The sequence below is a fragment of the Camelus ferus genome, chromosome 15 (genome assembly GCF_009834535.1).
Source record: "Camelus ferus isolate YT-003-E chromosome 15, BCGSAC_Cfer_1.0, whole genome shotgun sequence".
Taxonomy (NCBI): domain Eukaryota; kingdom Metazoa; phylum Chordata; class Mammalia; order Artiodactyla; family Camelidae; genus Camelus; species Camelus ferus.
Window position 1 is genome coordinate 17,544,812 of NC_045710.1, and position 15,980 is coordinate 17,560,791.

General features: G+C 35.9%; 1 protein-coding gene across 14 annotated transcripts in view; it reads right to left on the reverse strand.

Moving 5' to 3' along the window:
- The window catches only part of DTNB (dystrobrevin beta), a 214,536-nt gene that overhangs the window by 151,225 nt on the left and 47,331 nt on the right, over positions 1-15,980 (reverse strand). For all 14 annotated transcript variants that reach the window (XR_004326183.1, XR_004326184.1, XR_004326185.1 and 11 more), the window contains exon 5: positions 1,344-1,429. Coding sequence is in view for 11 of the 14 variants with exons in the window: in XM_032497159.1 (XP_032353050.1) it covers positions 1,344-1,429 (86 nt within the window). In the remaining 3 variants the exon portion in view is untranslated. The remainder of the gene's footprint in view (positions 1-1,343; positions 1,430-15,980) is intronic.

Genomic DNA, 15,980 nt, shown 5'->3' on the forward strand with positions numbered 1-15,980 from the left:
ACATAAAACTGTAATTTTTTCTACCAAAAATTGGTTTTACGTTGCAGCTGATTTTAAATGACATACCCAGATGACACTGACCAAATATTACCTAAGACCTTTCTTCAGATATCTAAATCTGTATCTAGTGAGCCATCTAGCTTTCCAACTTTGAGTAAAAGTACAGAAAACAAATGCACCTATGAAGTAACCTTGCCTAAAAACTTGTACTTGAATCTGATGAAGCCTCTATATCTTTCAATTAAAACAAAAAATGTAGGGCACAGAGGAACATCACGAGGATGCAATCATTGAAATCCAGTGCATGAGAAACACTACAGGACAGATGACCCAGTTTCTTCAACAATCAACTCACAGGGTATCTCAATACCTCATTAAGCCCACAGCTTCACTCTCATGTCCCTGAGATCTGCCACAGTTTCTCACTCCATGGCTACTTGTAAAGTATGGCACTTTGATCACAGCTGTGCCTCCCATTACAGGACAAGCATAGTGGAGTACAACACAGTAGCTTAGAACAGGGCTCTGAAGCTACAGACTGAGTTGAAATCCCAGCTTTCCCCCCTCAGTTAACTCACCCATAAAACAGAGAAAATACCACCTGCCACTTCAAAGAAACTTTAAGGATTCAGTGAGAAAATATATGTAAAGCACCTAGCACAGTGCTTGGTATAGCGTAGGCAGGGATGGACTATCCAGTGACTGAATAAATGAAAATGATAAGCAGGAAACCTAAATAATTATGAATTTTACCTCCTTTGATTTCATCTAACCACCCTCTAATATTATCTACTGAACAGTAAAATGCCAAAATGGCCAACAGGAAGAAAAAAATTAAGGAAAGATAACTGAATAAATAGGCTGTCAATTTCTAAATAACTACACTTGACCTTAAGGTACTAAAAAAAACAGTTTAATCACAAGAAATACCACCTGATAAAGCATGGCGTGATTAAGAAAAGGGCTAAACTTGACCAAGCCCAGTGAAAGTAATGACATTTATTTTCTAACTAAAAGTGCTCAACATAATCATCTTCAAGCAAAATTTTTAATAATGTGGGAAGATCTTTTAATTGTCAACATTATATTCTGAATCTTTTCAGAGTTTTCTTGCTTTAAACTAAAAAAAGAAACACTAACAAATCAATTCAACCAACTTTTCCCTCTGAACAGTAGGTGGCATAATTCACATACTCTAAGCCAGTTGCTGCAAAGTGAGTGATGTGGTAACAAAAAAGCTAATTCAATAGACCATTATCCAAAATTCTGAAAACATTCATTTAAAAGTGTTTAAAAGTCCTAATTTGAAAATAAAATCTTTCAAATAATACAAAAATACTTACATCTCAATTTGTCCAGCATTTTTCCACCACACATGGTTGCTAACATAGCTTTAACTGAAAATACCGTCAACTTGCCTCGGCCCTCACTGCAAAATAAATTATATTAGAAATAATTGCTATCTGGAACCACAAAAGCAATTAAATGTATCACTAAATATCAAGCAACCAGTATACTGATTCCTACCCTTATGTTACAATGTTACCACATTTAGAAACCTTGGATTTTTTTTTCTTTATAGAATTAAAGCTTCACCTATGCTATGTGAACAGTGTTAAAACTAACCTGTTTCATTTAGAAAGGAGCTTAGAAACACCCTGTAAAGCAACCTCTATTGGCTTTGTAGGCAAAGTCCAAATGGATGAACCTGAAATAAACTTCCTACCAACTTGGTCCATTAAATCCACAGCTGAGGTGTTTATATATTCAAATCTGAGGCACCATCTGGTTTGAATAATAGTTCAGAAATGTGTCCTTCCATCAGGATAGCATCACAACAGCTTACTGTTATGTATTAAAGCGACAGGATGCATACTGCTATAAAGTTTTATAGTATATTCATCTTTGCTTTTACTGTAACAACTTTTATGTCACCATGTGTTGATTCTAAGAAGCTCGTCTGTCCCATCTGAGACATCAGTGTCAGATCTTTTACCACAGCTGTGAGAAAAGTGAAGGGAATGGGACAGTAATATTAATTCTTCTTCAGGAACTAGAAAGATGAAATGTAGAACATAAATGAACTACCCAAATTATTGCTGTACACCACCTGCAGAGCCAAGGCAACACGAGCAAGGCCCCCCACCCCATCCTCTGCACCGTGGCCACTGCTCCAGCCATTCAACTACGCCCTGGTCTCAGAGAAGATGAAAACGTCACTGGCCGGTTTTTAAAGTCATATGTGTAAATTAACAATGGGCTTGTGTTAATTTTAGAAAGCTTGTCCTTAAAAAGTTTCATAGTAACTTTGAGTAAAATATCTTTGCAATAATGAGAACTATATCATCTTGGTTTTGAAAAGCAAATGTCATCCTATTTATATTTACCAATGGTCCTAATAGAGTGTCTCCTATTTTCCAAACCTTTTGGATATAATAAGATCACAAGTGAAAAAGGCAAATGGTCAATAAGCCAGAAAATTCTCAGTGAAAATGTTGCCAGGAGATACCAATGTCTGTTACAGTCTAATTTTTAACTATCACATCTCATTAAGTTTATTCATGAAACAGGAATCCCTAAAACTAGCTCAAATTAGAATGGGGTTTTTAAAATATATAGTTTTTCAGAAATACAGATTCTGCTCCATGTCTTATATAGTACCTGGCAATATGGCACCTAGAAATGATAAGGAATATTCCTACGCTAAATATTCATTGCATTATATGAGCAACATGAGTGGCTACAAAGAGCCTCAACTACGTTCAAAATAATGGGTTTCTAAGACTGATAGAGAACTTTTACAGTGGGTATTTCTCTTCAGTCACCCAAATGCTGGGTCTACATTTAAGCACACCCTACCTTATGCTACAAGTACACTTTCCACTATCAAAGTATGAAGAAAAGGGAAAAAAAAGATATTTGCTTTCTCATCTTTCTTTGAAACTATGACAGGGGCACATAACACAAGCTCCACCAATAAGATGCACCCTCTCTAGCCTACAGATAGAAAACAATTAACTGGTAGAAGAACTCCAAAGAATCCACCTGGCAAGGATGGAACAGGAGCAGTTACATCCAGTGTCCTGAGAGCAGGGATTCTTGCAGCAGCGCCCACTGCCCAGCATCAGTGGTGTCTGGAGCACAAGCAGCAGAATCTATGCTCAGCTTGGTAGCAGAGGTGCGCCCCGAGACCAGTTTTGGGGTATGATTTTGAGCTCTGTTCTTGGTCTTCAAGCCTACTTTCCCAAGGTTCTCAGAGAGCCAAGGGGCTGCCTCTTAATAAATTAGCCAGAGATGGATCCTATTGCTTACACCTAAGAACTCTGATGCACGCAGCTTCCATCCTGAAGCAAAGTGGCCCAGAAAAATGAAGCAGCAGGAAAAAACATTCCAGAAGCCCCGAGCAAGGGCCAGTAAGCCTGATGACCAGTAGAGCAAGAACGAAGAACATGTGCCCGCCAACAGAAGAGTTAGGCCTTGCTGCACAGCTAACAACATTTTTTAAGGTAAACTTCCTCAAGACATTTTTTGCATACACAGATTTCATGATGCAAGAATGCCAGGGAAATTCCACCGGGGAAAGTAAAAATTAACGTTAGAAGAGATTTCCACAGAAATCAGGATACTGATTGCCTCTGGGGGAAGAGAGAGAAGTTGTAAGACAGCAAGGACAACACGAGGGGCATCTGGGATGCTGACAGCACTCTATTTCTTGGCCTCTGTGTATTTACATGGGTATTTGCTTGATAATAATTCATTAAACTGTACTTTGTTCTAGCTATTTTTCTGTAGGTATTTTCTATTTCTGAATAAAAACTGTTTTAAAAAAATGAATCCTGAGAAAGTGAGGGTTATTCGACAAAGCTCCTGGTTTAAGGGGGAGAATGACGACAGGGAAAAACTACATGTTAAAAAACATTTAAGATAAACAAACTGCAATGCATAAAATGTTCCACAATAAAATTTCTGTAATAAAATGCATAAAAAGAATAAAAACATTAAAAATCTCAAGACCCAGGCCCCATCTTTAGATGTTTATTAATAGAAGACTGGCTATCAGGCTATCATAAAAAAGAATGAAAAAAACATAAAAGATAAAGAATTATATCCAAGTATCCAAGATAGATTACTAGGTTCAAAAAAAAAAAAGCAAAGCATGGGGTAAAACAGAATGCAATCTAGCAATTATGTTAAAAAGGAGAGAGTAAAAATAATATTCTCATATATCTGTATTTTATAAACTGTCTGAAAGGATACTGACAAAATAACATTGGTTGCATCCAGGGTGGAAAGCAGGCAGCCAAAGGAAAGCAACGAAAGGGTGGGCACTTTTTACTTTATTCATGTTAAGCGTTTATACTAGAAGAGAAGGTTCTCAAGCCAATAATCTAAGCTTCTAACTGAAGGCACTTCGAAAAAGAACAGCAAATTAAACCCAAAACAAGCAAAGGGGGAAAAAAATGAGTAAGAGCAGAAATCAATGAAATTGAAAACAGAAAAACAATACGAAAATTAATGAAACCAAAAGCTGGTTCTTTGAATACACCAGTAATATTGATAAACCTCCAGCCAGACTGACTAAGAAAAAAAGACACAAATTACCAATATCAAGAATGAAAGAAGGGTATCACCACAAGTTCTCTAAACATTACAGAAATAATCAGGAAATGTTCCAAAAACCTTATGTCCATAAATTCAACAACCTGGATGAACTGGACAAACACAAACTAAGCCCTGAAAAACACAACCTACAAACGCTCATTCAAGAGGAAACAGGCAACCTGAAGAGGCCCATGTCCATGATGGAAACTGAATCTGTATTTTTAAGCCTTCCAAAAAAAGAAAGCTCCTCATTCAGAGAGCTGTTCTGGCGAATTCTACACACTTAAAAGAAAAAATAATTGCATTTCTACTCTCTTTCAGGGAGTAAAAAAGGAAGGAACACTTCCCAATTCTTTTGTGAGGCCAGCATTATTCTGACACCAAAAACACATAAATACATTACAACAAAAGAAAATAACAAGTCGGTGTCCCTCATGAATAGAGAGACAAAACCTTCAACAAAATGTGAGCAAATCAAATGTAGCAATATATAAAAATGATTTAAAAACCACAACCTAGAGGGGAGGATATACTTCAAGTGGTAAAGCACATGCTTAGCATGCATGAAGTCCTGGGTTCAATCCCTAGTATCTCCTCTGAAAATAAATAAACCTAATTACCTCCACCCCCCACCAAAATTAAGCAATACAATAAAATTTTTTTTAAAAAATCACAACCCAGAGGGCTTTATCCCAGTAACACTAGTTTGACACTGAAAACCAATCAATACAATTACCATATTAACAGACCAAAAAAAAAAGCCACGTGATTATCTGAATAGATGCAGATGACAAAATTCAACATCTACTTTTGATACTCTCAGAAAACCAGGAAAAGAAAGGAATTTCCTCAGTCTGATAATGAACATCTTTAAAAAAACAAAAACAAAAAACAGCTAACATCATACTTAATGATGAAAGGCTAAGCGCTTTTCCTCTCAGATCAAGAACAAGTCAAGGATGACTGCTCTCACCACTAGAACTCAGTATCACATTGGAGAACCCAGCTGGTGCAATAAAGCAAGAAAAAGAAAAATGCATACAGATTGAAAGTTAAAAGATAAAACTGTGTCTACTCCAGACAATATGATCATCTGTGTAGAAAATCCCAAAGAACCTACTAAAAAAAATCTGTAGAACCTACCAAAACACTATAATAAGGGACTTCAGCAAGGTTACAGAATACATGGTCACTATACAAAATTCAACTTACTTCTACAAATTAGCAAAAGATAACTGGAAATACAGTAGCTCCCAAAATATGAAAAACATAAAAAAAAATTTTAAAAACACATTCAAGATTTGCACATTGAAAACTACAAAATACTGATGAAAGAAAAAGAAAATGTAGAGACACACCACATTCATAAAATCAAAGACTCAATATTGTTAAAATGTCAGTTCTTCCTAAACTGAACAAAATCCTGTTGTGATTCAATGCAACCCCCAATTCACAATAGGATATTTCTGTAAAAATCAACAAGATGATTATTTAAATTTCCTTAAAGTTCTAAATCCATACAAATCTCAGTAAGGTACGAGATTAAAGATACCATTCATATGCCTAAACACCCCCTCCCGCCCTGCTCTTTTAAAAAGTTCCTCGTGTTATTTTAATATGCATCCAGAGCTGAGAACTACCAACACAGAGCTGTGAATGCAACACAAAGACTTCAGCTTTTATTTTGAAGGCAATGATGAATCAAAGAACATAATAAAAGATCAAAGAGAATTAATCATACTGTGTGTAACTCTTTCTGGCTCCAAATGGAATGTTCTTTCTTCAAAGAGACAAAACAGTATCTATTCCTTGCGGCAAAGAAGTAACTAATGCCATCTATGCAGACTCACAGGGGAGTGTGGCAGAGCCCAGCATACTGGCAAGAGGCCCAGGTCAGAATCAACCCTGCTACAGAAGAGAGTATTCATCAATAAATGCCATACAGCATGACTTAATGGGTCTATCACGCCTGAAAATTTTAAACAGCCTTTTCCCCTTGTCTTCAAATGCTTTAGAAACACTAATATTTACAACACTTCACATCCCTTATTCAAATATTCTTTAACTCAACTCTGTTGCAAATCATAGTTCTAGATTCAGAAAGTCTTCTGTTCAAATACAGAGTAGCAACTGTACTTTTCAATTGGCCTGGATCAGCACTAAAACACCTGTATCCTTTTCCACTTATTAGGATTATTACTAGTCTCAGCAGCTGGTCTCAGATCAAGCAGTCTGTAGCTGCATTAACAGAATAGTGCATTAACTCCCCAACTCCACACATTACCTATAACTATTAACTCATCACCTCTCATACCTACTTTCCAACTGTTTCCACATTCACAACAGCCACACAGCAATCTCCCCAATCTCCCACCCAACCAACCGTGGATCTTCTCTCTTCTCTGCCTGCATGCCCTTCTTAGTGTGCAAATGTATGTATGCTTAGCACTGCCTGCTTTATTGAAGGTGAGGAGATATGCGTCTAAGTGTAGATGTGTAACTCAATAGGATAGCAGGAATACATGTCAGGCTGAGGGCAATTTAGGCATGGGGAAAAGGAGAGGTATCTGAGATTAAGGATCACAGTAAATATGAGGGGGATGAATTTGCAGGCAGGAGAGATTTGGAAATGGTGCTTAGTGAGCCTTTATATTTAAGAACCTAATTATATGTATGTAACTGCATTCTGAGAACAGGGGGAGTGGGCTCAGGCCATAATTATGAGCTCATCTTCCCTACATATAATGCTTACCATCACTTATAACTTTAGGTTCACAGTTTCAATTATCAAAAGGTTTATTCACCCTTCAAAAGGAAATATTAATATAAACAAGTTAATAAATTATATATTTAAAGATATTTATAAATACTTATTAAAGATACTGATATAAAAATCGAAGTATAACAGCATAAAAAAATAATAAAATTAGTGAAGGGGTATTGTCACAATTCTTACTTCCTCAAGTCATGTTATTTTTATTTTTCTTCCAAAAGAAAAAAACTTAGCTTCCTTCTCTCAACTACTTGCTTTGTAGGCCAAACTTCAGCATTTACGCCTTTGCTCTGAATGCTTTTCTTGGCATTGCAATCCCTCGGTCTACTTTAAGCCTAACTACAACTTCCTATAACGTCCCCCAAACACAGCGAATGGAAAGTGTCCCTTTCACTTTTCTCCTGTTTCCTTAGAGCTCTGCATTCTTCCTCTGAGATTAGAGGCAGTGAAGAGAAACTGCAGTCTCAGCCTGCTGCAGCCTAAGACCCTATGATTCTGTCCTTTATCTAATTGATTCCTTCTTCTCAGAGAAATTCCTTCTTGATCCTTCCCACCAGACATCTGAATTTAATCCATATACCCTGGTCAAGCTACATTTAAAACTGAATAGTCAGCTGCCCCTGGCCATGGTATAGATAACCCCACCAACATCCCTGTCTTCAGTACTTCCAAAGTCAAGTCCAAGTTCATAGCAGAATCAGTTCTCTTCAAACGAGATTTGGAAGGATCTTTAGCCTGGTTTCATCACAAAAAAAAGTGATTCTCTTAAAATCTGGCCTAGCTGGAGGGCTGATTAGTAGGTCAATTCTTAAATATAACACAATTAACAGTGATAGTTAACTCCTGCAGAAAGATACTAAAATGAATAAATGGATAAACAGGTAACATTTGTTGAGGATGACTGGCGAGAGGAAACTTGTTACTTTAACCCCACCCCCACAGAATCTCTCCAGGGAGCACCCTCCCTCAACAAGCAACACGATTCTCCTTCCCAGACTTTTCTGTGTGATTCATCTTCATAGGCCTACCATTTCACAGTCGACAATACACCGTGCGCACGACTTCTAAAAAGAGTTCTTAAGATCCAACACTGAGAAGATACCGTGATTAGCTCTGTGCCAAGCTAAGCAGACAGTGAGTCACCCCGTAAAAAACACTGTTATGTTGTAACATGCAGGCACCTTCAGACGTCTCTGCAATCCTCACCTGTGCCCTCTGGACGGGAATTTGCTCATTTCAATTTAGTAAAGTCTCAAATTCTGCCTATTTTGGGATGTTTAACCTAATCTGGATGGTGTTTATAGCTTTCCACTATCTATCTAATAAGAGCTTGCTATTCAAATTAGTATTTCTGAAAACAAGACTACAGGGAGCGTTTTTCACTTTAAAAAAAAAAAAAAGTTGTTTCTACATCTTTGGCAAACAACTGTAAACGCTGCCAACCTATAAATTAGTACTTATCACATAAAAATAGACTTCTACTTCAGAAACACTATTACCAGTCCAAATATCACACATAATAAGAGCATTTCTAAAGCATTTTCTAAGCTAAAAGTAATAAGGGTATTTCTCCTTGATTTTCAAAAATTCATATTTTTCCAGTTAATCTTAATTTACAAAACTTCACAGTGAACAGATTATGTAACAGTCAACAGCAAATCAAGAATCCATTTGGCAAATGTCAAATAACTTAAGCGAAATCAACATAGAATATTACTCAAATTTATCACAATCAGAATGCCTCCTAATTTTCATTTCAATCTTACAAATATTTATTAAGAACCCAGCACTGTATCTGTTGAGGTATCAAAGAAATACAAGGTAGAATCTCTGCTCTCAAGGATTTAACTGAAATAAGGATCTTATTTTTGTATAATTAGGAAGCAGTTCAGAGTATTATATAATTGAAGGTCAAAATAATGATACGGACAAGTACTCCAGATCATCATAGGGATGAAAATGGGATTGGTGACAAAAAGGAAGCCTACAGGGTAGGTACAAACTTGACTGCAGAGGGGGTGGGGAAGGGGTGCGGGACAGGAGACCAACCAAAATGCATGGAGAGAAGAAATGAGCATGCCACATTGGAAAAACTAAAAAGTGCCTCAAATAGCTTAATTAGAGTTTAGGGTGAACATGGAATTAAGGACTGCCTGATACCATCCAGACCTGAGGAGTACCAACTTCAATCAGAAACCACAGGTAGTCTTTGAAGGTTTCCGAGTGGGAAGTTACATGATGAAAACAATGTCTTAATCAGATTACTTTGGAGATGAGTACTGAATGGACTGGAGAAGTCTCTGTTACTTCCTCTCTCCTCACTTTCAGAGAAAAACCAAGGCAAGGAGAAATCAACACTCAGAAGTATTCATCTTGCTCTTTAAAAAAAAAAAAAATTATAAAAAGGAAACGATAAAATAAGACCAAAATAATAATCAAAAAAGTTTTTTTCTGAAATATTAGCTAATGGTCAAACTCTTTGCAGGTTTGCATATCCTGAAATCAGACAGATTCCTCTTTGAAAATTAGTACAAATGGATGAATTTTCTTGGGAGAAAAGAAAAGCTACAAAACAAAGAGTAAGTGATGGGAAGAATACTAAGCGAACTTCAAGCGCTTAGACTGGCGTTGGTGGTGTCACATCAGGCATCACACCCTCCACACGACATCAGTGCACACGACAGCAGCATCCTGTATCCTCCTCCACCATAGCAGCTGTTCTTCTCTATTCTGCAATAGGTTTCCCCTTAGGATTTCGCCTCCTTAAAACATTCAAAACCCCTAGTTCAGTCCCCACCATCCTCTGGAAATTTCCTAAAAGAGTTATGATCAGAGCCTTCTATGAGTTAAATGTGCTACTATCCAGGGCATCAAAAACTTCCCACTCGGCACTAGTTCTCTTCTCTTTTTATTTGGCCTTTTCCTGTCATCTTGAATCCATCAAAGAACAAACAGGGGTATTCGTAAATACCGTACATAAATACATGAAATGTTTGTGCCTCCTAGGAAATTATAGTTTTGTTTAAAAATCACTAATGAGGAAGACAGTAACCTAACATTAGCTTTTTTAGCAATGTCCATTCCATAATATGCTAGCCAGGCACATTCAGAATTTAAGAAATACATTTGCTTTTATTTAAAGTGAACTAGTTTGGTTTTGATTTGCTTTTTCATATTGCTTCATTTTCCACATCCAGCATTAAAAGGGAACTATGGAAACTTTTAAATATATCCAAATTAAACTGCTAAAACAAGACTTTAAAATAGTTCTCAGCCATACTTCCAAACTACACAGGAATTTTTTTTAATATAAAAATCATCATAAGTTAGATATATAAAAGTCTTTACCTTAAAGGAATCTTTTGATTATTCAAGTTAGCAAGAGTGTTTTCTATTGTTATTTTCGATGGTAAACAATATCCCTGGGCCTTTCATTGATATGTTATATTTTGACGATTTTATCCAAGCCTAGTTTCATTAGATACATGATTTTTTATAGGTTTGTTCCATTTGAGGTGGAATTTCACTATATCTCTGAACCAACATTTTTGGTGAAGGCCACAGACTCCTTTTCTAAACAAATCCTGATAAAAAAATGGGAGAGAAAATAAGGTTCAACAGTCAGATAAAGTCAGGAACTCATTATAGAACATTTGTCTTTCTGGAAAACAGAATACAATAATGATCCAAGAAGAATGGCTTAAAACATAAAAAGGATTAAAATGTAAGAAGTTTAGAACAGCAGTTCAAAATGAGATAAGTCTTCTAGGAAATACATTTTTTGTCAGAAATCACTACGGCCCAACCAACAGCTGGCACCAGACCTGCCCCTACAGCAGCAAGATTACAAAAGGAGGCCCTATACATACATCTAAATATTAAACTTATCAATCAAGCTAAAACGTTATTAATTAAAATATGTCCTATCTCTGTTCAATGATTAACACGCCTTCATAATGGCCTGGAAAGTCAAATTCAGATTGAGGACTCTGAGACACTATACATTCCCACGTGGGGAGAGCCCAGTCCCCTTTTCCTCCCACTTCCAACAGCCATACTTCAAAGAATCACCCATGTATGTGGACACTCCAACTCCACGTCCACGTTTTGCCCACATCCACTACAAACATCCAAGCCAAGACCACCCCTTGGACCCAGGGGTACAACTACCTTAAAACACAAATGTTGAAAAACAGAACTTAACACCAGTTTCAAAAGCCTAAGTATTAGAACAAATGGACCGGGAACTTAAAAATTAACATGATAAATACATTAAAGAGACATATGAAAATAGACATCTTTAGGGAAATACAATTCAAAACCACAATGGGCCATCACCTCACATCTGGCTATTATCAAAAAATAAATGGCTATTATCAAAAAAACACAACAAGTAACAAGCGTTGGTGAGGATGTGGAGAAAAGGGAACTCCTGCACACTGCTGGTAGGAATGTAAACTGGTGCAGCCACCATGGAAAACAGTATGGAAGTTCTTCAGAAAGTTAGAAATAGAACTATCAAATGATCCAGAAATTCCACTTTCGGATATTTATCCAAAGAATATGAAAACACTAACTCAAAAAGATTCTCCGCCCCCCCCTTCAATGCACCATTATTTACAACAGCCAAGACACGGAAATGATCTAAGTGTCTATCAACGTATGAACAGGTAAAGAAAATGTGTGTGTGTGTGTATAAAATGAAATATTCAGCCACAAAAAAAGAAGGAAATTTTGCCATTTGCAACAAAACATGGATTTTGAGGGCAGTATGCTAAATGAAATAAGTCAGACAGAAAAAGACAAATATGATCACACTTATACGTGTAATCTTGAAAAAAAGAAAGAAAGAGAAAGAAAGAAATCCCCAGTTCATAGATACACAGATTGGTGGCTGCCAGAAGTAGGGGGTGGAGAGTGAGCAAAATGGGTTAAGGGGGTCAAAATGTACAAACTTTCAGTTATACAATAAATAAGTCCTAGGGATGTAATGTACAGCACAGTAACCATAGTTAAAAATACTGTATTGCATATTTAAAAGTTGTTAAGAGAAATTTTATATGTTTACATCACAAGAAAAAAAATGTAACTATGTACAGTGATGGATGTTAGCTAGACTTATTATGGTGATCATTCCACAATATATACAAATATTGAATCATTATATTGTACACCTGAGACTAATATGTTATATGTCAATTATATTTCAATAAAAATATTAAAAAATAAAAGTCAAACTAAAAAAAAGGAGACAGCATTATGAAAGAAGAACCATATATCATGAAAAAAAAATTTTAGCTATACTAAGTGTGAAAAATATAACACCTAAAAAGTGACATAATAGATGGGACAAACAGTAGAACGGCTCTAAATGAAAAAGAAATTAATGAGTAGAAATGCAGATTGATAAACTCTACTGAAAGGAAGCAGAGAAAGTTGAAGAACTGATCCATATTATGAGAAACATCAGGAGATAGAGGAAGTAAATATGACAACCTTCCAAAAAAAGAGAAAAAATAAATAAAAACAGAGGAAATCTTTGGAGAAATAATAGGTAATGGCAGACCAGTTAATTCTGATCATCTCTTCCTCTGAGCAAAAGCAGAAAAGATGCGGAAAAAATTTTTTTATCTCCCTGAATGCAAACAAGGACTAACAATTGAATTACCTAATGCAGGGGAGCTGGATGCCCAAGGAGGTGAGTGCAATGGCTGAAACCACTTTTTCCATGCAAGCGATTTTCAGATTTCAGAGGGGGAACCAGAAAGGCTGAAATACAGAACAGTAACTCTTTGACAGCATTAAGGGGCTAGAAGAGAGACGTTGGATCACTGAATCCAGATGAAACTGCCTACTCTGGCTCCCATTACTGTGGGCTGAGAATGCAAAGGCTGCACCTAAAAGCACTAGTGTGAGGAAGTAAAACAGGTCCTCACATGGGCCATATCACAGACTGAACTCAGGGCATTCTGGACTGTTAAGGTCTCCAAACAACTGGCAAAAGTAAACACAAATCCTCTCTGTAAGAAAACATTATCCTAGGCCTCAAAGTATTTCTGCAAATAATTCTGCAATATAATGTCTGGTACATAATAAAAATTAAAAATAACTTTGCAATGTTTCTCACATTATAAAAGGTAACAAGGCAAAAGGGAAATAAGACAACATGAATGAGAAACAGGAACAGCAAATAATACAAAAAGAATCACAGAGAATCCAGATAATGGAGTATAAGCACAGATCTTATAACTAGGCTGATTATATTTAAGGAGTAAGAGACAAAATGGCATAAAATGACATATTTGGCATCTTGGCTGAAAATGAAGAAGGAGGAGGATAAGGAAGAGAGGAAGAAAATCTTAAATGTTGCCAGAGGAAACTGACAGATTACCATCAAAAGAAGCTAAAATTACATCCACCACTGATTGAGTAATAATGGAAGCTAAAAAAAATACTAGAACAATATTCTTAAAATGTTGAAAGGTTTAACCACTGTCAACCAAAAATATCATATACCAAATGAAAATATTCTTGGAAGTGTGAAGGTGAAATATCCATACAAAAACAAAGAGAATGTGTCACAGTCTGACTTGCAGAAAGGAAATAACAAAAGGTGTTCTTCAGGCAGAAAGAAAATAATTTCCGATGGAATCTTGAAAGTGCAGGAGAGGACGAAAAAACAACAAAATTAACGTATTTAAAGTTAAGCAAACATTATTTTATTATACAGTAAATACCAGTTAGTTTACCATAGACTTACCTATAAATAAATGTTTAACTATATAAAAAATTAATAAGGACTGCTTGGTTTTAAATATATATGAAATAAAAATACACAATCTCAATGACATAAAAGAGGAGGTAAAAATTAAAGCGTTCTGAAACCAAAATGGTATAGAAACACAGCAGTCTTTGCATTGCCTAAAAAGAGAATAATGGTGCCAATTAATATCAGACTTTGAAAAATCAAGAATGCATACTGCAATCTCTAGCACAAAAAGAGAGAAATGAAGGGAACATCTACAGATGAAAAGAATCTTAAGGGAATATCAATCAACTGCAATGCATGGACCTTACTTGAATCTCAAATTAAACAAAACATTAAAAAATTATAAAGAATTAGTGAAATGGATATTTTAAGATATTAATAAATATTTATTAATTTTTAGGTGAGATAATGGCATTATGATAATAAATTTTTAAAGGAGCCCCATCTTTTAGAGATACAGATGCACTGGAATATTGACATGTGAAATGATAATGATATGTGAGATCCGCCTCAAAATAAGCCAAGAAAGTGGGGAAAGGGGAGGCAGAGAGCCTGGGGATATAGATGAAGTAACACTGGCCCTGTATTGATAATTACTGAAGCTGAGTTACAGGCACATTGAGTGTTATTACAATATTCTTCCCATGTTTGTATATATTTGAAATTTTTCATTAATAATATTTCAAGAAAGGAGGTTGGAGGAGTGGAAAAAATATTTTAAGAATAAGATATTTAAGAAAACTAAAAAATCAATTGGGAGAATATACATACAAGACACAATCAAGAAAGGATTATCTAGATTGTATATATGAAGAACTACAAATCAATACAAAAAGAAAAAACATCACACTAGAATAATGGGCAAAAGACACAAAGAGGCATTTCACAGAAGTAATATATACGGCCAACAAACACAAGAAGAAACTCAGTAATCAAGAAAATGCAAACCAAGACACTGAGAGGTCATTTAGCAAAACTACAAAGGCTGACAATTCTAAGGCTTACACACTGTGGATCAAAAAGATCTTATGCACTGGCACTATCTGGAAAAATAATTTGGTATCTTCTAAATCTCAGTTCAATTCTAAAGCTGAACTTTCATATACCTCACAGTTCAGCAATCCTATTCCTCAGTTTAGAACTAAGAGAAACATTTGTATACACTGTACTAGGACACACATGTAAGAATATTCCAAGCAGAGTTGTTTCTTAAAGCAAAAATCAGGAAAAAACCAAAATGGCATAGAAACACAACAGAACGTTATACAGCAGTGAAAATAACTCAACTACAGCTACAGGCATCATGAATCTTTAAAATATACTACTGGGTGAAACAAGTAAATCAGATAATAGCAGGTTCGGCACAGCACTCTTATAATTGCACAAATAATTAAAATCAAATAATACTTTGTTTATGTCTGTATATGTGGAAAAACGTTTTTCTAAGAAGCAAGGAAATGATAACACAAAATCAGAACAGGGTTCAAATTAGTTAGGTGCAGGTCAGTAGGATGGGTTAGAAGAGATAAATGTAAATTATTGTCAACGTTCAAGTTTCTGGGTATGTAGATGTTAATAACTTCTAACAATGAACAAGGGAAGAAGAGTATATACTAAGAAGACCAGTTAGAAGCTACAGCAGTAGTCCAGGCAAAAGCTGATGCTGGTGGTCTGGGATGGTGGCAGTGAGGATGGAGAGAAGTACACAAATCTGAAGGATAGTCCAGAGGTAGAAATGAAAGAACTTGATAACTGACAACTTGTGGGGGCTGACTGAGAAGGAAGACTTATAAATGATTCTCAGGTTTCAGGTTTAAGAAACTGGATGGACAGTAG